The sequence below is a fragment of the Pleurodeles waltl genome, chromosome 8 (assembly GCF_031143425.1).
Source record: "Pleurodeles waltl isolate 20211129_DDA chromosome 8, aPleWal1.hap1.20221129, whole genome shotgun sequence".
Lineage (NCBI taxonomy): Eukaryota > Metazoa > Chordata > Amphibia > Caudata > Salamandridae > Pleurodeles > Pleurodeles waltl.
This window is the reverse complement of record NC_090447.1, coordinates 745,638,934-745,665,725: the sequence shown is the minus strand read 5'-3', so window position 1 is coordinate 745,665,725 and position 26,792 is coordinate 745,638,934. Positions and strand designations below refer to the sequence as shown.

General features: G+C 41.1%; 1 protein-coding gene across 2 annotated transcripts in view; it reads left to right on the top strand.

Moving 5' to 3' along the window:
• The window catches only part of PCID2 (PCI domain containing 2), a 106,752-nt gene that overhangs the window by 33,213 nt on the left and 46,747 nt on the right, over positions 1-26,792 (top strand). For both annotated transcript variants that reach the window (XM_069204990.1, XM_069204989.1), the window contains exons 4-6: positions 8,826-8,899; positions 12,620-12,685; positions 22,317-22,358. In XM_069204990.1, the coding sequence (XP_069061091.1) occupies positions 8,826-8,899; positions 12,620-12,685; positions 22,317-22,358 (182 nt within the window). The remainder of the gene's footprint in view (positions 1-8,825; positions 8,900-12,619; positions 12,686-22,316; positions 22,359-26,792) is intronic.

Below are 26,792 nucleotides of genomic sequence, written 5' to 3'. Positions count from 1 at the left end.
GCGAAATTGGTGATAAAAGAATAAAAACTAAAAGTCGGTACATGTGTGCATAAAGAGACAGTGATAAGAGATCATAGTGTGTGTGAAGAACATATCAAATTTGGAAAGAATGTCCATTCAACCATAGTTATGCGAGCTGTAATGATAGTATATGTAGATGATATCAGAGTATATCCAATAAAACAACAGTTGTAATTCACATGATTTTTAAAGGCTCGCAGTGCCACCATATGGCCACTATCAAGCCATTATTCACATGGGTAGAAAATAGAAATACACAATACGCTACTCGCTAACCCTTTGAAAAAAGCTTTATTTAGAAATTCTAGTAATTACATGAGTGCAACAATTACAAAAGTAATAATCAACGACCTTTCTCGTAGTAGTGAAAGTGCTCTATTGCGACAACTATTTGTGCAATATGCACTTAGACGTTTTTATCTAGTTTTTAGCACACTATATCTTGCCAAACTTTGTTCTCAATTTAACTTTGGGATTGGCTTTCCTCTTGTCACCTTGCGGCTTACTACTTAGGTGGTAATCACTCCTCCTGTTTCTCTTGTTGCACAATTCTCGGGTACAGTGCACTGACTCTCACCATCTTAGGCTTTGTCTACTTAATGGTGCAACTATAATACTTGCATGTATTTCACAGCATTGAAAAAGTCACTTAGACGACAGGTATTGCCTGTATTTCTGTTGCATAAAGTCTTTGATAGATTTGTTCACGGTTGCATTCTAAAAACAATAATAAAATAAACTTTTGCCAGGCACTCGACATATCAATTTCCTGTGAGACAAGGTTGCAGCCAACTCTTATAGTTCAAGAAAGTTTAACTTTCCCTGCCATAAATTTACTAGAAAGCCAGGGGATCTTCATATTGTATAGATTTATTTTTATGTGTAATAATAATAGGAGAACGTGCCACTCATTAGCAGAAGCAGTAAATTCAGCTTCATCCCCTACAGCGCATCTTTTGTCACTGCACTGTAACATCACATTTATTATGGTGTGGCTTAACAAGGCAGCTGATGCCAAATAATTATGTGAGGATCACCAGGAAAAGGGCTCTGGCTTCATCCAGATTTTGGGAGACAGGAGTACATGTTTTGATTAGGCATAAGTTGTGTGCTTACTCAAAAAAAAAGATGCTTGCCCTCCACGTGGCTGTGATTGGTTTCTTGTTTTATCCAGTTGCCTGGGCTTGAACCTTAATGGGCATACATATTATATTGTAATGCTGTTAAAGTGTCTTAGATAACAAGATCATTTATGGGGTTCTTCTCTGGAAGTAGCACAAAGGGGAGGAGGGCCACCATTAACCTACATGGATTTTTAGGTCTGGCCTGACGGTGCAACTGGTAATAAGCTTTTGTGATTAACAAAAAAAGAGCTTTCAGAATCCTACTGAAAGAGGTGTTTAGGTTCAAGTCACATGTTGGCCCCCTGAAATACATGATGTGATTGGGCTGAACCTGTGTGCTTCCCCAAAAGACTGCATGTATACTTTTTGGCTTGTGGCGAAGTTAATCTGTGCAGCAGGACTGAGTTGGTTATAGTGGCAAGCCAGTGATCATGGCTACAGACCTAATCTGTTTTTAAGAAATGGTATGGTAAAGGCACTAGGCCTGGCATATTTAGTTGGCACATTAAAGTATCCAAAGTCTAAGATCGAGAGAGGAAGGGCACTGTCCTTGAGAGTTATTTGACGAGAGAAAGCAGTGATTATCAGTGGAATAGTGTGCGGTAAGGTGTTGAGTGGGAAGACAATGCCATAGGTAAATGATGAATTCTGATAAGATCTCGTGAGCTAGTATGCATAATTCAATAGGCATTTGTGTGTAGATTTTTTTATCACTGGATATTAAAGCCTACAGATAGGTATTTTGTTGCATGGAATATCCCAGATTACTGTAGTAGGCAAGAGTTTGACTTTGCACCTACCCTTTGAGAGGGGCTATATATTGTTTTGTACGCTGTCATAGAATGTTCATGTGTGCATGGAGAAATCAGTAGGACGGAGTGAGCTGACCAGCAGGATGCTGCTCCTGGTGGAGCATTGATATAGCTTTGAGATGACACCAACAACCTGTAAATAAGACTTTATTCTTCAAAACAATTTCATCATAAAACCTACGTTACCTCCCAGATTTGTTTGCAACAAGGGCAACGATTAGAAACTAACCTACGCGTGAAAGGAGATCGGAGAGAAAGGTAAAGGCTACAAGAAACAAAAAAAAGAGATGAAGATTAAAAAAATACTGAAGAAACCAAGGGTAGAAGAAATTGAAGCTTAAAGTGAAGAGTAATGCCCTGGAAGCCCCACCAGTGTCTGTTACATGTGACAGCCTACAGTCAACGCAAGTGTGAAGGGCGTTTTGGGCCTGCTTAACATTCAAACATATGCTGACTCTGTATTGTGACTCTGTTACCAACAAGGGTTATACAGATTCATGGTGAGTAACTGGCAGCAAGAATGGCTGTGCAACAGAAGAAGGCTGTTTCCATAGAGATATGCGCACGTGTGGCCAGATTTAATAAAGTAATAAAGGCTCATGTTGAGACGTAAGGACAATGGGAATTGAAGTGTCATGACGGGCAGCACGTTTACAAAGCAAGTTCTAATTCCTGAGAGAATGAAGCTTGACAACGCATCAGCATGCCTTAGAAGATTCAGAGGGCCATTCAGAGCGACTCACCATGTGCAACAAGTAAACTAAAGCACGTATGATCTTCAAGCCAATGTCAAGTGGGCATCTGCACCAACGGCGTCACCATCATTGGTTATGAAAACACGTCTAAGCGGCGTGCAACATTATTAAGAGATATGAATCTACACTGGTTCGGGGGGAAGTTTCAGCACATTTCTTGTCAGCGCTACACCAGCCCCATTTGGAATGACTGAATTAGCGCTTTCTTGTCAGCTGTTATTGAAGGCTTGGTGTTCTATGTTGTGCTCAGCACCGGGACTCTCACCCATGACACAGGTGAACTCGCATTTTGGTGCTGTGAAGTATTGGCATTGTGTTCGGGTGAGAGGTCGCTCACCGGGGTGAAGGAAGAGTGACGAGCCAGAAAGATTTTTTTTAATGCTAATGTATTTAGAGATTCTGCACTTATTTTGAGATGTTACCTCCTAAAGGATAGTTTTAGTTTAGTGTTGATTTTGTAGTGTTTGCTGCGTTATTGAATATTTAACTATTTGTGAAATTAAATGCTAAATTCTGATGTTGGTGTAGTGCAAACTTTGGGCCCTTGTCCTCTGAGTATATGCTGTAGGGGTGTGTGTCTTAAGCATGTATGTGTGTGCTATCGTGTATAGTATAAAGGTGAGTAAACCCTCATTTTTTCAGGAAATAATTGTTAATCATTCCTGCATAATGAGTTGAATTTTATGCATGCCATGTTGAAATTGCAGGAGAGGGTGTGTGTATGTGTACTGCCCATGGTCCTGCATGGTATATCGCTATATAGAGTGAGAAAGTACTTTATTTTGGGATGAGTGGTTCTAAGTGCATATAGAATCCTGTGGTACAAGGATGAGTGAGGGTTGAGAGATACCATTTGCCTACTGTTTGAGAGAGGGTGAGCAGAAGACACCTATGGAGTTAAATTTTACATTGTATCCTGTTGTTTGGGATGAGTGAGGGTTTGAAGTTACCCTTTGCCTATTTTTGTTATGCATGATTGTGATTTGGTTCTAATTTTATGTAGTATTCTGTTGTACAAGGATGAGTGAGGGTTGGAAGACACCCTTCGCCTAATGTGGTTATGCGTGAGTATGTTTGGAAAATACCCTTTTAGAACTGCTACCTGGTAGAAAGATACCTTTCTTATGATTTGCTACCAGAGTACACAAGATGCCCTGTGTTTTGGGAACGAATGTGGGGTGAAAGAGACCCTTTTATGTGGTCACAAGATGCCCTGTGTTTTGGGTATGAGTGTGGGGCGTAAGAGACCCTTTTCTATGGTCCCAAGATGCCATGAGTTTCAGGGATGAGTGTAGGTTTAAAGATACCTTTACTTTGTCTATTGCAGTGAGGGTTAAAAGCTTTACTTTGGGTACTACAGTGTGGGTTGAAATATGTTATGTTATGTTATGTTATAATGGTTTATATAGCGCTTAACTGCCCAACGGCCTCGTAGCGCTTATACTGCCATGGCGGTGACATACTGTTTATGTTTATACAAGAGATTTAAATTTTAAATAGCCAAGTCTTCAGTTCCTTCCTAAACAACATCTCTTGAGGGTTTGCTCTCATCTTGAGAGGGAGATTATTCCAAAGCAAAGCGCCTTGGTATGCTAGCGATCTTCCTCCCCATCTGGCTTTCCTCGTTGTTGGAATTATGGCCAGATTAGCTGAGGAGGATCTAAGTGGCCTGGCTGGAATGTAAACCTGTGCCAGTGTTTTCAGCATTTCAGGTCCCTTATCAAATATGGATCTATGAAAGTGGCACAGGGTCTTGAACTGAATCCTTTCCGCTACCGGTAGCCAGTGTAGGGAGACAATTCCTGGCCGTATCGAATGTTGTATAGGAATATTTAGTAGCATACGAGCCGCTGCATTTTGTACCCTTTGTAATCTTTGAATTACATATTTCGGAGAGCCTATAAACAAAGCATTGCCATAGTCAATCCGAGGGCCTATCAGTGCCTGGACAACCATTCTTCTGGCTGAGAATGGCAGAATAGTTAAAACCTTCCTCAGGGTCCTTAGCAGAGCAAAAGCAGTTCCTGCTATTCTATTCGCATGTTGGGCCATTGAGAGAAGAGGGTCCAGCCATACCCCTAAGCTTTTAATGAGACATTTAGGTGGTGGGAGGGTAGGCACCCCTCTCAGTAGGCTGGAGTTGAATGGGGGCAATTTATTTCCAAAAAACATGACTTCCGTTTTGTCATCGTTAAGCTTCAATTTACTTTCAGACATCCAGGTTGCAACTGCTTTCATGCAAGGACCTAGTGCTGAGCCCATATCTGGGCGGGCATTGGAAAAGGAGACTATCAGTTGCGTATCATCTGCATATGATATCAGATTCAGTCCGAAAGGCTCGACTATACCTGCTAGTGGCCGCATATAGATGTTGAAAAGTAATGGACTTGGAGCCGAACCCTGAGGAACACCACAGCTACTGAAGGTGCTCCTAGAGATATACTCTCTCTCAAGTACCTGAAATGACCTCCCATATAAAAATGAGCAAATCCAGTCTAACGCGGTACAGGCAATTCCACATCCTCGCAATCTGTCTATGAGGATTTTTAGGTCAACTGTATCGAAGGCCGCACTTAGGTCAAGGAGGATAATCGCGGTTTCCATACCTTTATCCATCCTCTTCCTTGCTTCTTCTGTGATGGCAATCAGTGCGGTTTCTGTGCCATGTTTAGGTCTAAAACCCATCTGAGTAGGGTGTAAAAGTTTATTTTCTTCCAGAAGTGTGGATAACTGAGAGTATACGTGTTTCTCCGCAAGTTTGGCAATTAGAGGCAGTAATGAGATTGGTCTATAGTTGCTCAGAATCTTAGGATCTAGATTAGTTTTCTTCAAGAGCGGCTTGACAATGGCCTGTTTCCAGTGGTCAGGTACAGTGCCGTCACTTAATGAGGTGTTAATAAGTTTAGTTATTATCGGTCCTAATGCTGAAATTCCCAAGGATAAGATCTGGGGGGGGGCAGGGGAAATATGCTCTGTTATTATGCGCAAGATGCTGTTGAGTTGTAAGAGACTCTTTGCTTACTTCTTCATTGAGGTTTGAAAAATACCCATTATGTATTTCTTATTATTATATAAAGGAGGAAATGTGTAGTATCCTGATTTAGGTATACTGTATTCTCTCTCCATAGTTTCCCTGATACCTGCTTCTCAGCTAGGGTGTGTGTGATGTCATAGAAAGTTTATGTATGCCTCGACAGGTCAGTTTGAGAGGGAGAGAGCTGAGCAGCAGGATGCTGTTCCTGGTGGGGCATTGATATGGCTTTGAGATAACACCTTTAACCCTAAGACATTATTCTTCAAATAAACTTCGTCATAAAACCTACGTTACCTGCCTACCGAGGATCTATCTGTGATTGTAACAATTGCCTAGTGGAAAGCTTTAGTGCAGTACAATCGGCTTGGTTATAGTGACAAGCCAATGATAAAGTCTGTATGCCTGATTGTTTATTAGGAAAAATTATGATAAAAGCAGTAAGCCTGAAATATTGGTTGTGAAAAGCATGTGTTAAAGTCAATAGGCATTTAAGGGTGGATTGTTATTACACTGAATTAAAGGCTACATATAGTTTTTTTTGTTACATGGAATCCTTTATAGAATTACCTTGATAGGCAATGATTTAAATGTTGGTTACCCTCTCTCACAAACCATGAGTATAGAAGATTTGCAGTGAGAACCTTTGTTAAACACTATTAGGTGAGATACTGTTTTGCTTTGCCAAATGTAATTTTCTCTGTATTTGCACTTGTATGACTGTATGCCTCATGGTTGCCTTGTGGGAAAGTGTATGCTCAGTAGAGTAGGCTGGAGTTGGTGACAAGTCAGTGAAAACTGTTTTAGTTTGATTGATCTGCAGGGAAATGTTATTCCTGATGCCGTTGGTCTGGCCTGTCTGTTGTGAAAAGTTATTCCAAAGAAGGTAGATCTAGCTTATTTATTGTGAAAAGTATTTGATAAAGTTATAGGCATCTAACAGTGGATTGTGTAATTTCACATATCACCGTCGTAGGCAAGGGTTATGGTGTTAGTCGCCCATTCTGGAAACCCCTGGAAATAGAATTTCACTATGATGATTCTTATTAGGCCCTGTTGAGAGGGGATATCTATTGTTTTGCCAAAAGTACTGTATATCTATGTGTAATTTTGTAAATGTATACCTGATGATTGCCAGCTTCTGTGCACTTCTGTAAGCCTAATTGGTATATAGTGTCAAGCCAGTGGCAAAGGGTAGAGGCCTTATCAGTTAAGAGGGAAAAGCTATGCCAGATTCCTTAGGTGTGGTTTGTTTATAATGAAAAGATATGACAAAGCGAGCATGCCTTACTTATAGTGAAATATATGTGTTAAAGGCAAACAGCTTCTAAGGGTGGATTGTTACTGTGGTAAATCCTGTAGGCGGGCATTTTGTTACATAGAACAACCTGTAGTAGGCTAGGATTTGATGCTCGTGACCCAACTGAACAAATTGGGGCTACATGATTTGCACCATGATAATCCTTACTAGGCTCTAGTAGTGGGGATTTTGTATTGTTTTGACAACTGGATTTTTGTGCATTTGTAATTTTATAACAGTATACCTGTTGGTTGCCTTGTGGGAAGGCTTATGAAGCAGCATAGCGGTCTGAGTTGCTTATGGTGACAAGCTAGTGATAAACGTGATAGGCCTGATTGTTTATAATGAGAGGTTATGATAAAGTTAGTGGACCAGACATATTAATTGTGAAAAGCATATATTAAAGTCTGGCATTTAACAGTAGATTGGTATTGCTCTGCATGCTTTAAATCCCAGGGAAAGGTATTTTGTTACATGCAATCTCACAGATTACCACGGTAGGCAAGTATTTTGGTGCTAGTTACCCCTGTGATAAGCCATTGATAACACATGCAGGCCTGGTAGGGTTACTATGAAAAGTTACAGTAAATACATTAGTAGACTCAACATATTGATTGTTTAAAGCATATGGTAAAATCAGCAGGCATTTCATTGTGGATTATTATCTGTTTTAAAGCCTAAATATAGATATTTTGTTACAGAAAATGTCATGGAATGATTGTGGTGTTTTACTGCCTTAAACAATCCCAATAGGGAGAAGATTTGCACTGAAATAAATATTGCTAGAATCTCTTCCTGCCTGTCTGCCAGGATCTTGTAATAGAATAAATTATTAAATCATTAATACAACCATGTATATAAAGATAAATCGATACACATACATGGAGGGCCTTTGGGTCCTCTCTGTTCTGCCATTGGTCTGCCTGAGTGTCATTTGCACTCTGCTCCTATTCATGATAGCAAACTGCATGGGGTAATGATTCAGTCTTCTTAAGCCATTGGCCCTTTTGCTTTGTGAATGATGGTATTTTCTGATCACATGTTTACTTTCACCTGAATAGGAGCGTTCTTCAGTTCTCCTTTCATAGTTCCTCTTTCATTTATTTTCTTCTCTTCTTTTCATTTGAACGTTTCTTAACAGGATACTACAGCTCCCGGCAGTGCTAATGGGCTGCTTGCCTCTGATTTCATCTGCAGTTTGCCGCACTGCACAGGGCCACTTAATCTAAACAAAGAAATCCTTATGCAAAGCTTTTGTCCATAGTGTATCACTGTTTTATCATTTCAAGATGGCCAACACATTGGTTCTAAATATGGTGGTCATACTTTAACTTTAAAACAATGATAGACTATTTACAATAGCTTTGCAAGACGGATACCTCCTGCTATGTTTAATTTTGTTATTGCAGACATATGCCCACCATGTTTAGAAGGCAGCATGTTTTCTTTTTTCTATTTCTAGTCTTTTAATTTATTTTGCATATTTTGTTGTCTGAGTGGTTTTGTTTATTGTGAGTGTGACAGTGAATGGAAGGATGAGTCAGTAGATTGATGAGTGGATGCATAAGTGCAAACATGAGTGCCAGTGTGCATGAATGGTGACCTGTTGAGTGTATACACCCTCCGTAAAAAAAAAAAAGGCACTTTTGTGCGGACCCATTGTGTCTACACCCATCAGTAACACTTTCATTCATAGACCAAACATATTGGCATTGCCAATGCTTGTCTGCTTTGTGCTGTATGAAAGTGTGTACTCAAGCTCACTTTTGCTTTGTATTGCAGCTTTCAAATCCAGAGTACAAATGTCAGCAACTTTTGGAAGTCCCTTTTGATGAAATATTTGCTGCTCACCTAAGGTAAGGAGACAAATCCAGTTGAGGAACATTCCAGATCATGATACAATGGGAGGCATTATTGACTAACTTCAAAACAGAGGTTTTTTTTGTTTTGACTTTAAGATCTTTGGTGTTGGTTCTGTATTGACAGAGTTTGTTGTTTCTTTTCCTCACATAGCCAATATCTTTTTCTAGGGAGTTTGAACCTGGTTTTCATCTGCCTGCTCAGCTGCATGGTAGCCTTAGAACTATGTTCTCAAACAGCAGTGGTCACCTATGTCTAAGAGTAAAACAGATTGTGGGCCTGGTACCAATTTCTTTAAAGGCCGGAAAGAGTGTATTTTCCTCACTGATTGGTGGATTTTCTATGACCTCAATCTGGGTGTAGGTATCTGTATTTGAAACCCCAAGAGTTCCAAACGTTTCCCTTGGTACTCCTAACTTGTTTACACAGACACAATTTTTGAGATATTCAAGACTGAAGGCACTTAAGCCTCTGTGATACTGTTTTGCTTAGAAGTTTGAAAAGCCTCTGCCAAATGAATGCCCAATAGTGGTCTTTTCTTTATATAATGCACTTTATCATCTTCCTCTATCAATGTACAAAAATGTAAACACCAACTTCAAGTGGATAAAAACAAAGGCCTCTAATTCGGTGTCATACGTGTCTCTAGAAAGTTTTGTCAAGTAAGAAATGAGGAGACCCCAAGCTCCGTTACCACAGGACAGAAATGTATTTGTGCAGAGGTAGTGACACCATTTTTACTAACTGACATCATTGCACAGCCAGCAAAAGAGAGATGGGGCCTCTATGCCCAAAGCACGGACTCTGCAATAGTGTTCTTTCACTCCACATTACCACCCAAATAGAGGATACTCTGGCAGATGCACATTAATTTATCCACTAGGGACATGTTCCTGAGGCTGGAGGAGCCAGCTATGTGAGCATGCATCTGACTGTTAATGTAACCCCTGGCAATAACCACAGTTGACTTTAAACATGCAACGAAAACTCAACTGTCTCTAGCTGCTCGAGAAAGGGGCTATTACTCTACTTAGTGCTACTCATTTTATCAACCTGAAAAGGGTGAAACCCTTAGACAGCACGACTGAGTCTTGATCCTGTGATCTACCTGTCTCTAGAGAAGCACAAAGACCTCTTAAAGAAGAGAGTCAGAAAATTCAGCTTGATGTCAAGTATTCGACATTGCTATCCTCTTTAGTAAACAGATGTTCCCTTTGGCTTGGGGGAAAAGTAGGAAAAGACAACCTCAGCCAGTTCTGATAAGCTTTGGACGACTTGTTCAAAAGCTGTTTCCACCTATCCAGTAAATAATTATTTTACAAGTCCTGTCTCCATTAGAAGGAGCTCTGTAGTTTATACTTCCATGTGCTATAAGATCTGTTGGTAGTTGTAAGTATTTTAAACTGCTCCTTAAAAAAAAACAGAGCATCAAGAAGAAAAGCAGATGTGGATCTTCCCATTGTCTCCCAATTTTAGCCTTTGCAAATATAATTCTGTTTGTTTAAATTTACGACTATCGTATCCTTTGGCTAAAACCTAATGTTGTTTTGCATAGAAGAACTTTCATTGGGTTACTATGGTATCAGGATTTGTAAATGAATTCTGAGTGTTTTAAAATTATGTTTGTGACTTCTTCTTCCAGGACCTACCTGTGTTATGTTTACTATCGTCCAGGATTCAAAGGAATGTAAAAATGTATGAATGTTTTTTCATCTCACTCTGAAAATATTCTATTGTCTCCTCAGATCTAGAGGTTGTGAGTGAACACAGGGGTCATGTGTACTTGATAAAAACCTTTCATTAACAGTGTCTTAGTGCACACTAAAGTATTGTCAGTTTCCTCAGAAAAATATTGTTGCCTCATGTATATTGTGAGACAGATCAGCAACCCCATTTGTGCTGTTTTATGTAGCTACAATTGTGTCTCTTGAGGCCAAAAAGACTAAATCATTTTTAGGTGTAATGGTAAAGTTCAGAGCTATATGACCATCTTTCATAGGGCATCCTAACCCGCATTAGTCCAAATATTAGGGTCACTAATTCACAAGGACCCATAAAATATTCTGCTGTGCCAAGAAATGGGTATCTATTGGTGTCTCCAATTGAGTATTAAGGTTTGGGATAGTGCTTACTCCACTCTGGTAGTTCTGAAACGTGGATATTAATTAAAAGCCTTACCTGTTGATTTAGGAGCTGCATACATTCCCACTAGAAGGGTCTAGAGATACCAACAATTTAACTTTAACTTGTGGGTCACAAATGGCAGTGCAGCTGCAGGTCTGCATTCTCATAATTTCACATGCCATGCATTACATGTGGATCAGAAAGAGGACAGTTGGCTCTAGATTGCTGGGTTGTTAATGTGAACCCACTGAAGATTCAGTTCTGTATGCCCCCCCTCAAAGTCATCATTAGAAATGGGCATTCCATAGTATGGATTGACACATGCACAAGTTACATTGGTTAAAAATTTAAAGGGCTTGCGCTGGCAGTACTCCCAACAAACCACCTTTTGAGCATCCATTGTGCACCGATTTTTTTTATTTTTTTATCCACACCTTAAAACCATTAAAGATGTAGCCTTTCCCTCACTGGGTGTTGTGGCTGTCAGTGTCAATTCCAGTAGAGCAAAAGTAGCAACTGTGGTTCTTATTGCCCCGTTCTTTGAGTCTTCTGTGAATCTCCCTTACCTATTCTGCGCACAGTTTGTAAGCTTTATTTTCTGGATTTGCTGCTTTAAAAAAAAAAACTGTACTTTAAATGATCACTTTTGCCTATGCTTTTGTCCAATTTGAGAACTAGTTATTTTTGCATACATTGCTTGGCTACTCCTCTTTCAAATTATCAAAGCCAACTCTTATGTCTGTAGGGGCACATATTTTTTTCATTCACTATGGAACAGAAAAAGTAAGAATATAGGTTAGAGTATTGAAGTATATGTGTATGTGCGAGATGTATATATTCCCACATACAGTGGTGCAAATAACATTTGCAGTCTCTGTTTGAGGATCCCACAAGCCAGTAATGTGAAGTGTCCTAGCTAGTTAAAACACACTACCATCCGAATAATACTTTGAACATTGGTCATTCGTAGGTCATGACAAATACTTGAAGTCTTTAGAGAAGCATGTTAGGGTTTGGGGCACATTAGAACAGTTTAGCTCAGATGCACATCAAGAATAGGGGAAGATGGGCTTTTTGTCCTGAAGAAAGGAGGTGATACATTATCACCTAAGGGCATATCCTTGAAGAAACATAAGGTATGATTGTGAGGAAACATTGAGCTCATTCTTGTTACTCTTTTGATCCACTTTGGAACAACTTCCATCCTTCTCACCATAGATAATTTAGTTGGTGTATCAACATTTGAAGGTATAAAGATGTTGCCTGCCCAAAATAGCTTTTTTCCTCTCTCTCTTCCACCAGGCACACAAGTTATAATAACTTTAACATTGTTGTTGCAGATTGTGATGTATATCAGCTGTCTTTAAAAAAATCCCATATTCATTCTAAATGATCAGTGCCAATGGAATGCCTGGTTTGATGCATACTGATGTATAGCTCATACAGTGATTACATTGAAGTGCATCTTGAGATCATGCTGGTGTTAAAGTTTTTGACATTTAATGTACGACTGCAATTCATACTGACAATATGTTTTATTTTATCCAGAAATGTTATTATGGTATTGATATCTCTCACACTTTATTTTTCAGGTGTACATATGCTGTTGCAAACCATGATTTTATAGAGGCATACAAGTTCCAGACAGTAGTAGTCCAATATCCTTTTCTTTACTGTTTTTTATTTTTTATTTTTATGTGCTATACTTTATTTTGTTTGATATTTTTCTTTTCATTTGTAAAGATAAAAACCATTTATATCTCAAGCTGCTTAATTGCATTTATAGTTTGATTTCAGCAGGGCAAACCTCTTGCAGTAAACATTGGAAATTTCTTGCATTTTATTGCAAAGATTTAGAACCGTATTGATTTAAAAAAATAAATAAACTAATTGAATTGTGAGCTTGTCTTGCATTATAAATTCAGTAGGAGGCTTTGAATCTGCAAGGACGACCTAAATAAAGCAGTATAGTGGAAGAAGTGCAGTGAGTGTGCTTAGACCACATACTCATATCTAACAGTTTGCCGTTCCATGAGAGTGGAGAGTGACTGCTTTGAAATATTGTGATATTGGTTGAATAACTGTCAGCCAGAGACCTCGGTTTGGTTCAGTTTCATTTTAAAACAAGCTTTATTCGGCTGTAGGGCTGAAACATAGCACAAGTCAATTAAAATCACGATTAGATCATTACTTAAAACACATTACACAATTCAAGATATAAAATAGAAATATCACTATGTCTCATAATTCTGGTAAAACACACAGGACGACATTGTACAGTACAAAAGAACAATTCTCACAACACCCAAAGGTGTAACTCAGTATATTTTTTAGAGGTGCAAGCCATTCCTAAACCTAAATACATATTACATAGCACTTGTATATTCCATATTACTTGATTAGTAATTAAAATAATTTGATCCTTGTAAAAACTAATCCTAGATTAGTTAAAAATCACATATCAGCTTTCTCACACTTAAAATGCTTCTGAGAGCCCACTTAAGGAACCCCATATTTCATTTAAAAATCAGCCTAAGGCACATACCACGTTTAAGAATTTCATCTCTGCCAACAAGCTGAGAGCCTGATCCGGGTTAATAACATTGTATTCCCTAGAAATAGGCTTTACAAATGTTTTCTATTCATCTAAAAAGCACAAGCAGTCCAATAAAATATGTTGCCTGCTACATTTTACTTTGAGGCCATATGTACATAGGCCCATATTATCCCTCATTATGGTTCTTATTTTCATAACCATATATAGCACAGGTTTAGCCCAACTCTAAATATTAACACTGCATTCCTTAACTTGGGGTGCGGCAGTGTCTCTATATAGGGAAAACGTACTCTCATTTCTTCAGCTATGCGCCAAGAACTGGGTAGATATTTTACCCTCCAGATAACATAAATCCTCTTCCCTGGCACCTTTATTTACCATGGCGCACAAACCCTACTTTGGGATCTATTGTTCTCTGCGCAACTGATCGGCTGCTAAACCCAAAGTGACACAGTTCTTCTCTGGCCTACCTCTCACTTTGGAGGCCCATTTCCAATCACTTTTCCTTATTTCCCTGTTACAGAGGCACACAATTTTGAGGATACCCTCTTCAGGCAGTCTCAACCAAAATTTCAATGCAGCTTGCATTACCATGCAACTCCACACCATCATTTGGCATTCAGCTCTTATAGCCTTGATCATACTTGAGGAGGGGAGTGCAAGCCACCGTTTCACACATTAACCCTCTACTGATTTCCCAGCAAAAGTTAAAACTTCCACCCCATGTTGAAATTGTGACTGCACTATGGCATTAAAGGCAGGGAGTATGGGGCGAAGAGGCAGGGCTCCATTCTTCCAACTAAACTGCTTTAATCTGCAAACTGATGATAATGCAGTGGATTTTAGTGACTCCGTATGTTCTCACCTTCTTAATTTCAGAGTCAGACCACATACCCATATATTTGTATTTATCAATCATTTCTACCTTTTCACCTCCCAGGTACCAGGAAAATTACCTCTTTCTTTTTCCAAACACCATTATTTTCGTCTTATCCATATTAACTGTAAGCTTTTTACTTAGACCTCACATTTTCTTTTCAATCCCAACTCATATCAACCATCACTAGATCATCTGCATATAGTAAACAAAAAACATGCGTCTCATCCATTTTTGGGCATACATCCCTGGCCTCATTTAATATGTTTGGCAAATCAGACAGGAATGTGGCAAACAATAGAGGGACCTCGGATTGGTTGGTTGACCTACAGTCTGTCCAGAGTCCCACACACAAGGCAGTGGGGCAGTAGGAGTAGAACATGGCCAATGATTGTGTAGCTTTATTTTCTTTATTTTGAAGCTGCACAATGATTGACCCTGTTTCTGTGACTGTCTGTCTGATGAGTTGCACTTTCCTTTTGCACAGCACAACAGACATCATTGTGCGCCAAGGTGAGGACGCTGCCACTGAGAGTGAAGCCTGCTCACCTCTGGCCACTTAACACATATGCAGAACAGGCCATGCGAGGAAGTATGTGCATGCTCAGTTTCCTGGTCCATCTTTTATTCAGTCACTACCTAGCACTACATAAAGAAAGATGTAATCCTGTGGTGGAATTCAGCACTGCTGTATCTTTTCAGTGTTCAAATACTCTTGTAGAATAGTGGCTGTTAATGTGCTGCACACCTCTGTAAATAAATGCAATGTTGTTTAAATAATTGTATTTGGGCACGTGAGGGAATTGATCTAATAGTTAACCAACATTTTCCTCTAGAAAATGCATGTTAATTCCTAGCGGAACAGTTTGATTGATGATTAGATAGTCATTTGTGTTTAAGCATGGTGGAGCTGCAATATAATACTGTTTCAAATTGTGTTGTTGGTGCAGTCACCATTAGTTCTCAGCATGCCATAATTACCCTTAACCCTCTTAATAATAGCAGAAGCAGAATGTACCAGCACAATTTCACTTTTCTCAATATGGGAATTCCAGGATCTATGTTTGTCGAGCCTTATCCATAAATAATTGAATAATTCAACCTGCTGCAATAATTTCCCTTTCATGTGAAGCGGGGTGGTGCAGGCAGCGGCGGCGGCGGCGTTGCTGAAACGTTGTCGTTGGTAGGCCCAAGCCAGCGGTGCAGGACGGGGCGGTGCTTTGTGACCCTCACGAACGGTGTCCACAGGCCACGGTGCAAGCAGGATGCCTGGTGACAACACAGGAGTTGATGGTGCTGGCGTCGGTGGACCGGGGCTGCGGCGCGGGACGGGACGGTGCTTCGTGTACCTCACGAACAGTGTCCACAGGCCATGGTGCAGGCAGCGGCGCCGATGTCAGCAGGAGCGGCATCATTGGGGATGCCCAGGCTGCGGTGTGAGCAGGCGATGCCGGAGTGCAGGGCCCACAGGTCGCGATGCGAGCAGCGGCTCAGTGAAGTTGTCGATGACGCGTCGGGGAGACCAGGGTCGTGGTACAAAGCGGGGCAATGCGACTCCGTGTGGCGTCGGCAGGTCACGGTGCAGGCCAGCGGCGTCGTTGGTGGCATCGCTTTGGTTTCTCCTCTTGAACAGCACAAAACACACAGTTCCCAGTGCTGCAGGTCGAGGAAACTGAACTCTTTGGTGTCCCTGAGACTTCCAACAGGAGGCAAGCTCTACTCCACGCCCTTGGAGGATTTTCTCAAGCAGGACACACAGCAAAGTTCACCCTTTGCACTCTTTTCAGGCAGAAGCAGCAAGTGCAGGCCAGTCCAGCAAAGCAACACAACAAAGGGACAGTACTCCTCCTTCAGCTCTTCTCCTGGGCAGAGGTTCCTCTTGATTCCAGAAAGATTCTACCAGTCTGGGGTTTTGGGTCTTCTTCTTATACCCAGTTCTGCCTTTGAAGTTGGCAAACTTCAAAGCAAAGTCTCAAGTGTTTGCAAGATCCTTCCTTGTCCAGGCCAGGCCCCAGACACTCACCAGGGGGTCGGAGAGGTATTGTGTGAGGGCAGGCATAGTCCTTTCAGGTGTAATTGACCACTCTTCCCCTCCAGCACAGATGGCTAATCAAGATATGCAGACTACGCCCCAGGCCCCTTTGTGTCACTGTCTAGAGGAGAGGTGTGAACAGCCCAACTGTCAAACTGACCCAGACGGGGAATCCACAAACAGGCAGAGTCACAGAATGGATTAAGCAAGAAAATGCCTACTTTCTAAAAGTGGCATTTTCAAACTAACAATCTAAAAACCAACTTCACTAAAAGATGTATTTTTAAATTGTTAGCTCAGAGGCCCTAAACTCCACATTTTTATCTGCTCTCAAAGAGAATCTGCGCTCCAAAAGATAAATATCTTTTGGAGCGCCTTTAAATGGCAGCCACCATGTTAACCTATGAGAGAGATCGGCCTTTCACAGTGAAAACCGAATTTGGCAGTATTTCACTGTTAGGACATATAAAACACACTAGTATTTGTCCTACCTTAGACATACACTGCACCCTGCCCCTGGGGCTACCTAGGGCCTAACTTAGGAGTGCCTTACATATAGTAAAAGGGAAGGTTGAGGCCTGGCCAAGTCGATTGACAGTTTAAAACTGCACACACAATGGCAGGTCTGAGTCATGTTTACAGGGCTACTAATGTGGGTGGCACAGCCAGTGCTGCAGGCCCACTAGTAGCATTTGAGTCACAGGCCCTGGGCACCTCTAGGGCAAGTTACTATTAGTAAATCAAATATGCCAATTATGGATAAACCCATCCACAGTACAATTTATATGGGGAGCACTTGCACTTTAGCACTGATTAGCAGTGGTAAAGTGCGCAGAGACAATAAACCAGCAAAAACAGAGTCCAAAACCAGGAGGTCAGAAGGCAAAAAGACAGGGGAGACACGCCAAAAAGCTGCCAGGTCTAACAGGCATGTTCACCCTACTGTACAGTCAGAGCCAAGACCTCCACACTTGCTACTTAAAATTAGCTGTCTCCTCAAAAAGTCAACTGAGATGATAACTTATTGTGTTTTTGCCAGTGTCGTCCATCAGTAAATGATAAAAAAAACGACTTTCTCTGTGGTCTAGTTCGGTCAAGTTTGTTTAGAGCTGAGCTTTAAGCAATCCTCATTTAAGAATATAAAAATAGTGTGTGCTGCTTCCTGGACTTTACATTTACATGGTTATGTCCTTTTGACTGTTTTGATGTTTTCTAATTACAGCTTTCCATCCATTACTCGTTCACGTTTTAAAATGTTTTAAGAGTGCTGATTCAGAGATGTCTTTTCCCCGTTTAGCTTTTTGACCAAATTCTTTATCAAAATTTATTGTAAAATGTGTCCTTTATTTTTCAGCATTTTCTCATGGGAGTAGGGAACAGTTGGAACCCCACTGCACCCACTACTGGCAGTTTTATGCCACATTTAACTCATCCACTCCATGATACTCATCAACATCTTTTTTATACCCCACCATTTTCAAAAGTCACCAGTCGCAACTGTGTTCCTTCAAAGTCAATCACTCGCTGCATCACTGTTTGTAGAAAGTCAGCAGTGAAGACATTGGATGCATATATACAAATTAATACTAGCCATTAAATATTTCCTGCACAGTGACTTACTTGTTTCTCTATCTGTCGTCCTGGTCTGACCCAGATGAGAACCCCTCCGGCATAGGAGGAGTAATTGTTGACAAATATTCTCCCCATTATTTTTTGTAATATAACATGCTCTAATCTGGAGAGTCATCTGTTGGTGGAAAGCTCTGTGTGTGCCTATGCTCTCCAAGTTTGAAAGCACTATTAATCACATTTTCCTGGATGCCATTTCTCTCACGTTCTGTGTTGTGTTTGTTTTTTGTCTTGTACCACTCCTGCCTAATTTGAATAAATCTCAGAGGGGGGAGTGTTTTGCCCAGTGTGTTCCCACTCTATCACATTGAATCTTTTGTGTTTATTCTTCAAGCAACTGTTCTATTTTAGTCATGGAGTGACTTTCTCCCCAGTTGTTGCTTGGGAATCTAACGGCCAACCCAATTCAGGGATCCCAGCCCTCTCCTCTTGACATCTGCATCATCTAGTTGAACTCCCCGTCTAGGACCCAGCTTAAAAAATGCAAGGTCTAAACCAAATAATTTCGGCATCCAAAGTGTTAACTCAGTAAACAGCTCCAAAAAAAGAAGAACGTCCCTAGTTGGATATAAGTATTAGTGGTCTCGCTCACTCCTTGCTAGTAGGAAGCCCAGTGAGCAGTATCCTTTGTAGCAAACTATGCCCAGTAGTGTTCAAGTTGGTGGTAATCAGTGTATGTCATTGTCATTAGTCAAGAAGGATAAACCCCTAGGTTTTAGAGTCATATGGTGTTGAAAGGAAATTTGAAAAACAGGAAGGGTGTGGAGGCTACCTGCTCAGATCCACTGCCTACTAAACATGTCCTTGTAATGAATGAGAATCTGCACATCTAATGATGTTGGCTTATCAAAACAAGAAACGCAACCCAGCGCTAGCTTGACTGCTTATGTGCCGCTAGTGTCATGCATTCCTATTTCACATCACTTGCATCTTGTGTATCCGTGCTAGGATAAAATAATTGTATCTGTATCCCTTAGGTCAGCACTCTGTCCAGTTGAGTGTTGGCTGTGGAGTTTTCTGTGTCATCTTCAAGCCTACATGTCACCCCTCATGTTTTGCTTGATTTCAGCAGTGACCTGCTGTCTTTCAGTGCTTCCTCCACAGCTAACTCTGCTAACTTCTGCTTGTTGTCAGGGGATGGCTGTGATGCTCTTGATAAAAAGCCCGATGCTGGTGTAGAAAATAAAACCCGGGTGCCCCCAACATTTTGAACTGTACACAGCATTTATGTTTAAATTTTATTAACCATTGCTGCTCATGTCACAATTATTGCATAAGAATGATGACTGAAGTGGCCTGCAATAGCACAACACCCATTAAAAAAATGCATCTCTCACTGCTTAGGTAATTGACTGGCCTGGACATTGCCTATCTAGTGTGTTGAACTGTAGACCTTCAAACAACCTTCATGAACTACAGTTTTGCTTCAGTACAAAGAATTGTTAGTTGTAGTCTATTCAGAAACTGCAATCTGTCAGCACTGTCCTGGAAAAAGCCTTTACTCTTGCGAAAGAGCCCACAGTGGCCTTCTACATACACAAACAGGCATGCTTAGAATCACTGTACAAACAAGTCGATTGTGTGCTCATGTAAGTTGATGGGTATTCTTGCATGTATTAATGTCCATATTCACACAGCCAATCGATATCTTAAATGTTTGCAATAATATTGTTTATCTTCAGTCAACCAAATTCCTAATTGTAGTATATTCAGAAACTGAATGCGTAGGCACTGTTTTGACCACAGCCTTTACTCCTGAGAGAGAGCCCACAGTGGTTTACTATATACGTATACACACAAGCCTATAATCACTGTAATAAAAAGAGGCTGCTTTGCCCTGAGTTAACTTGATGAATATTCTTGTAATCTGGTTGTCAGGGGATGACTTTCCAGGCTCTCTGGTCTGTCTGATATATCTTGGGCAGAGTTAGGTGGTCTTTGGTCAAGATCAAAAAGAGACCTCTTCATAATTACCATGTTGTTCAAGCAATTCCCAGACATCTTGCACATCGATGAAAAAGTGGGTTTTCTCATCAGCCGTTATCTTGACTTTTATCTCGAGTTTGGCTGGGAGCAGCAGTATGTACATGCTTTGTAGTTCATGGAGTCTTTTCTTGACTGCAAGGAAGGATTTTCTCTGTGGTACTGCCACCTTGAATTCTGGGGATAATCGAGACAGCTGTACCTTCAAATGCATAGGAGCTGTGCTGATGTGTTTTTTGAATTGTAATGTCTGTCATGATAGTTGATCCATTTGGCTATTATTGGCGAGGAAGGGGCACCTGGCGAAGGAGGAGGAATTGGAGCTCTGTGTACCCTCTCTACAGAGTGGTATTTGGTAAAGTCAATGGGGACTACTATGGAGTTGAGCAAGTCTTCTGGGAGCAGATCAGTATTCTGGTCTTCTATTCCTTCTGGTAGGCCTACTGTTATAATGTTATTTCTCCAAGCCCTGCCTACAGTGCCTTCTGCCGAGAACTTCAGGTATTGCATACTTTTTATTACATCCTTTTATAGAGATTGTCCAGCTCTCCAGTTTCAGGAGGCATTTACAATTGAGTTGTTTCCTTTGTGGTCACTGTCAGTCACTGATCACTGATCAGTGCGCAGCAGGTTCACATCAGTTGCCACTGTGTTTTAGTTTCTAAGGATGCACAGGTTTTTGTATGGCAAGTAGGATGAGGTTGGCCATCAACTATTCAGCATTGGCAGATACCTTTTTTTTTTTTTTTAAATCTTTTGCCAATGCTGAGTGAGATTGCCAAAAACCATTGCCAAAATAAATATAACTGCATTGGCAAAGCCAAAAGGTGAGACATACTAGTTTTGCCAATGCTGTTTAGTTCAGAAATGGGCTTATATGATGGGTTGGACCCCCATGGCCACCATCATAATTCAAAAACAGGTTAGGGAGATGATTACACAAGTACTTCCTAATCCTCTCTGCTTCCATCACATACAACCACTCACCTTCCATGTTTCAGAAGTAAATGAAACCTTTGTTTTTTTAAATCTTGATTCCTTGTTTCTGTCAGTTTTTCTCTTACTAGTGCCAAGAGACCCCTTGGGGCGTACTTGCGCATAATAAATGACCTATAGAATAACATAATACAAGAGATTCAGCTGAATCACCTCTGCATCTGTCCACAGTGTATATATCCAAGAAATGTTCCACAGCCATCCAGGTGTGGCAGGACCAAGCCAAGCAGGGAACCGTCCAGTGGAAATTTACTAAAGTGTTGCTACCTTGACTCCAGTCTCTGTGGTTCACATAAGTGTTATAACATCCTGATAGAGTAGTATTACTTGCAGAGTTTTAAAGTTACAAGACCCTTTGCTGTTTGAGTTATTCTGTATTCAGTTTGTCTCCCTTTTGTGGAATATCTAAAGCATGACTAATTTTATATTGTAGAATGGTGCTCATTATTGTTTGGTGTGAGCTTGCAGTTTCCCAATTGTGTTTAAATATTTTGCCTTCTGTCGTAAGCTCCAGAAGCCCTTTTGATTAAGCCATGAGATAATTTTGTTATGTCTATCTATCTTATATGTTTGATTTGGGAGGTGATCATGTATGCAAATACTTAGATAATGTTTTGTCAAGTGCATAATCATTTTGATAGTGTGCCAAATTCTTTACAATTTGATGATTTGCTTGAGCATTTCAATTTGTAGGTTTTCTTATTGAAGTTGGGATTTGTATGATGGTTTTACACAGGTTTGACACAGTCAGTATTATTAATTGAAAGCAAGGTGATAACTAGATTATCACTTGGAGGACTGACTTTCTAAATGTGGTTAGTTTTTTTTTTTACAGTCAAGTAGAAGAAAGTTACAAGATGACAGGGCAAGTTTGCTATCTATAAGTGTATGGACAGAGTCAAGCAATATAGTTCCAAACATTTTCACTTAAAAGAGAAGCATGAAATACAGTAAAAAAAAAAGGTGGCGTGCACATTTTAAAGACGTTTTGTAAGGTTGAAAGAATGGAATAGTTGAAGTGCAGTCTGCATGGCTGTTTAGACTGGAGATGAAGCTTTACATGCTACCCAGATACTAAACATATCACTATCGATAGGCATCCTGAACTATTGGCTTTAACTGCAGTCGTTTTTAATGATTACTGATTTGTGATCATACAGATTGCTATGCTGTATTCATGTAATGATTCATGAAATGTTTTCCTTAGCACAATACATCTTTCCTCAAAGCATTTCAAGCACACAAAGAGGAAAATTGGTAAGTAGACATTTCTTCATGAAGATGAGGTTTACCTGGTTGCATAAAACATTTATTACTTATCTCCTGACTACTCTGAAATAGCAAGGAGCTAACAACATTTGGTTATAAAAGTCATCCAACCAAATTATCAACAACCGTCTAAGTACAGCATGACCATAGGTTTGGCATAATTGTAACTTTGTTTGATGTTAAGACCCTCAATCTGGACTAGAAAAAAAAGGTTAATGAGGTGGTTAAACAAGGCAGTGTCGATGTACACTGCCCATAGCATATACAACATCTTCTCCTGCTGCAGCATTTAGCCACCAATGCCAAAGCAATACATGTAGTGAAACTGTTACTGTATTGCTGCAGACTCAAAAACACAGGAGTCCCAGGCTCTGTCCTGTGTTAGATTACTTTTTTTCTCTAACAGAACAGTCTTGACTCCTCTGTTGCCTTTATGACTAACCGTTGCCCCATATCCCTATAAAGTCTACATTTAACTTCTAATCTTGCAGGGTGCAGATTCTGTGAGTACAATCCACAGCACTCTAAAGGTTTAGGCATCGATCAGATGCAAATAACCTTCAAATACTATCACTAGTCAGATATGTAACTCATTTCAGTGTCTCTTACTGCTGTAGCAAAAGTCCCAAGCGTATGCAGCAGGCTAGTCTGCATGTGCTGGTCTCTCATCAAAGGATCAGCCTAAGCGCTACATTTGCCTCCAATTTATTGTTGCAGTTTTAACACTGCGGAGGGAAACTGTTCATACCCCTGCCCCATGATGGCAATACCTTTCCTCTGGACGTAGCTGTGGCAACTGCTGTGCTTCAGGATAGTGATTGTGGTATTAAATCAGTGATGCGGGTCTGTGCAGTGGCACTCTTCTTACACAGCAATGAACTTAGCGGTTGGTTACACACAGGTGCCCAGCTTGTGCAGTTGCAGCCTCCGGGCCAATCGGGATCCCATTTTGGTGGCTGTCTGCAGTGTCAGCAGCACCAGTATTTTAAGCCCTCAGTGTACTATTGGGTAATGCGCTGGTCCTTGAGTTTTGAAAATAGTAATAGAACTCACATGGGAACCGCACGGAGAGCGCGGGGGACAGATTTATGATACTGGCCACTCTTAACTTTGCTCTCTGGGTCGTCTTTCTCTGGGTCGTCTTTCTCTGGGTGCTCCTCATGCTGGGAACAACATGACTTCCCCTGGTCAACCTGTCAATCTGCTGGGCCAGGACACTTCTACCCTCTCTCAACAGGCAGGCTTTTAGGCACTTGAGATAGATCCTCAGCTCTTCAAGCAGAAAGTGAACAATTCCGATGATGTCCCCTCACCTCTGGTAGACTGGCCATCTGCCATACACCTACCCTGGTTACACAGAAGCTCTGAGTGCCCTGTGGAGCACTCATTTCTTTAGTCAAGAAGAGTGTGAGACTGAAACAAAGTGGAATGACTTGAATCTCATTTGTATAGTTCTCTTTCAAATTTTATTTTGAAATGTAATTTTCAGGGTGCACCTGAGACACAGTCTTTGTTCAAAGACTTATAGCGAATAGAATTGGGACTGGCCCCAAGCAGAATATCCCAAACGTGGGCGCAGTGAAGTGTGAGATCTTTGCACCATGCTGGCATCGGCCTTCATAAAGGAGTAATCAGACAGAAAAAAGGGAAGGGCATGCCTATAAACTTCCAAACCTTGAACAACAGAAACTACAGCTACACCGCTTACCCTTGCCATCTACCAAATGGCAGTGATCAAGAAGAACTAGTTAGCAGTCCAAGTCACGGCTGGTGTAGGGGTAAAGTGGCGGGGGGAGACAAAACAGGAAAAAAAAAACTTAAATGCCCATCATGAATCACCGCTCATCAGGCACAGACTCCCAGCCTGCCCTGCGGCCAGTCATAAAACTGCTCTCCTGCTGCTGGCAGCGTGAGAGCAGCGTCAGAATTGGCCTGAGCGCCCTTGATTTGCGCTCCCAGGTAGACTTGGGAGCCTGTGCCTGCTGTCTCCAACCCTGCAACACAGTTCGGGTTTGGGAGAGCTCAGTGCTCATGGGGGTTTGGCCGTCCTGAGACAGCCGGCCAAATCCACATGCGCACTGAGGGGAGTGCACACCACTCCCCCCTCATGCCTGTCATCCGCCATGGCCCGCCCCCTTGAAAAATAAAACAATAATAAACGTGGTTTATTATCGTTTTCTTTTTTTTTGTTCAAGTTTTGCTGCTGCTGGCGGGGGTGCCACTCCTCCGCCATATTGGGTGAGCCGCCACTGAGCAGTCCTTTTCTAAAAGGCCATCATTTAATTTTCAAGGGAAGCCGTGTCTCTCTCTTCCTTCACTAAAAGTTCTGGCTCTCCATCCTCAGCCACAGAAATGCAGGCAATATACTTCCACTGTCTGGGGAAGCTGTCCTTATCTTCCATCTTGTGCCTTGCTAATTCAAGAGTATCCAAAATAGATCCCACTCACATACTGACCACACACAGTTACTGGACTTACACACTCTCAACATGACACGGAATGCATTGCAAAGTTCTGGGTTTCACATAACAAGAGGGGGTCAGTAGATTAAGTTTTCACTGATACTGGAAAAATGGTCTGGCCACAGTACAGATTCCCAAAACAAGGTAGGCTTCTACCACATCATTGTATGATACCACCATTGGCATGGACAGTGGTCCAGTGCCACTATGAGGGCACTCTTTGTGCAACCTTCCATGTCACAGACCAGGTCCTGGACCTCACATTAGCATGGGCAGGCCTAGATTTATGTAATGCCAGGGTCTGGATACTATTTTCACATGGAGTTGGGCACACCAGTTTACCCAGCATGGGCAGCTGTGTTTCCTTCAAAGAATAAAAGTCAACCTTGCTTTACCACATTGCCTTCTAGACTACGCAACAGTATATGAATATATATATCTCTGAGCTCCTCTCCACCTGATTTGCAGCCTGTAGAGATTCCAAAACCCACCTGTAAAGCAAATTGTTAATTTACTCTTTGGAATCCATATTTCATCAACCCATTGCAGTCACTGCCTGACTATTATCTTTAAAGACATGTGCATCGCAAATGGATCCGTCCGCAGCACTGGTCCCCTCTTCCTCCAACACAAACACAGTACTTATTGTCAGTCACTAACTGACTTGTCAGTTTAAATGTCTGAAAATGCAAGTAAAGTCTGGCTGGAATACGAATTGACAACCACTTCAGATTCCGGAGAGCATTCAAAACGGGCTCCTCTCACCTTAATTCTGTGGCACAGATCACTAAAAATTAATGAACATAGGAATGGTAGGAATCTGCCCACACAATTGCATTAAGTCGCACATTTTTTTGCAGCACCTCCTGCTTATGCACAGCTAGAAGTTCGACACAGCATGTATTGAGAACATCACCCAACACCATCCGTATAATCGTAGCTACAGACAACAGCCTATCTGTCATGAGCTCTGAAAATGCGAATGTGAATTAATTTTGCTTTATAGGCTCCACAGCAGTATGAAGTGCTATATAAATTGTATAATGCAACTAGTATGAAAGATTTCATTATATAGAGATTGCAGGTATTTTAGCATTCAAAAATAATTAAATCACTTAATGAGCAACTGAATCCACTGTAATAAACAGGATGACTACCATGTGTTATAATTCTTTGGATTACAGACTTGAAATATATGTACAAGATACTATGTGGAAAGGCTAGTACAAACTCCTTGCCACTCCTTATGTCATATTTTCTGAGACCGCAGAAACACGCATGCAAGAAAAGCAAAAAAGCATCTTTAAATCTCAGTTCTTAAGTACTGAAAGATTGCCTTCAACTTTTTATGGCAGAGCCCTTTTTGAGCCTTAGAACCTCTTCTGGAGAGCAGGTTTATTAAAAACGTCTGTAAACAAAAAAAAGAATAATACAATTAAAAAAATCCCCTATCCCTGTTTAAAATCAATGAGCCAGAAATGTTGAACTAGAGTCAGTGTGGCAGTCTCTTATCAGCCCAGAGTATAGCTATGGAAGGTTGCTGTGCAGCAGTGGCCCCTGCAAAGTCATTGTAGAACCATTTCCAGCAGTCACTCAAGAATCTAAAACTTAAAATGTGATTAATCGATGTCCATCGGGCTGAGGTAAGTAGTAGCATATACCCAAATAAAAATTGCCAGAGTCATAGACAATGCGAGCAACTCATGGAAATAATAAGCACCTAAGCTAAAAATAGAACACCTTTTGCCTCATTATACCCTGGCGGTCACCAGACTGCCAGGGTCACGGACGGACCACTGCCAAATAGGCGGCCTGACCGCCACTGTTGAACTGCCAAAACCGCCAGGTTGCCACCAGCAGACAGCCTGGTGATCTCAGCAGTTGTAATCCTCCAGGGCAGTGCTGCCCTGGGGATTACGAGTCCCCTTTCCGCCAGCCTTTGCATGGCCGTTGCCCCGCC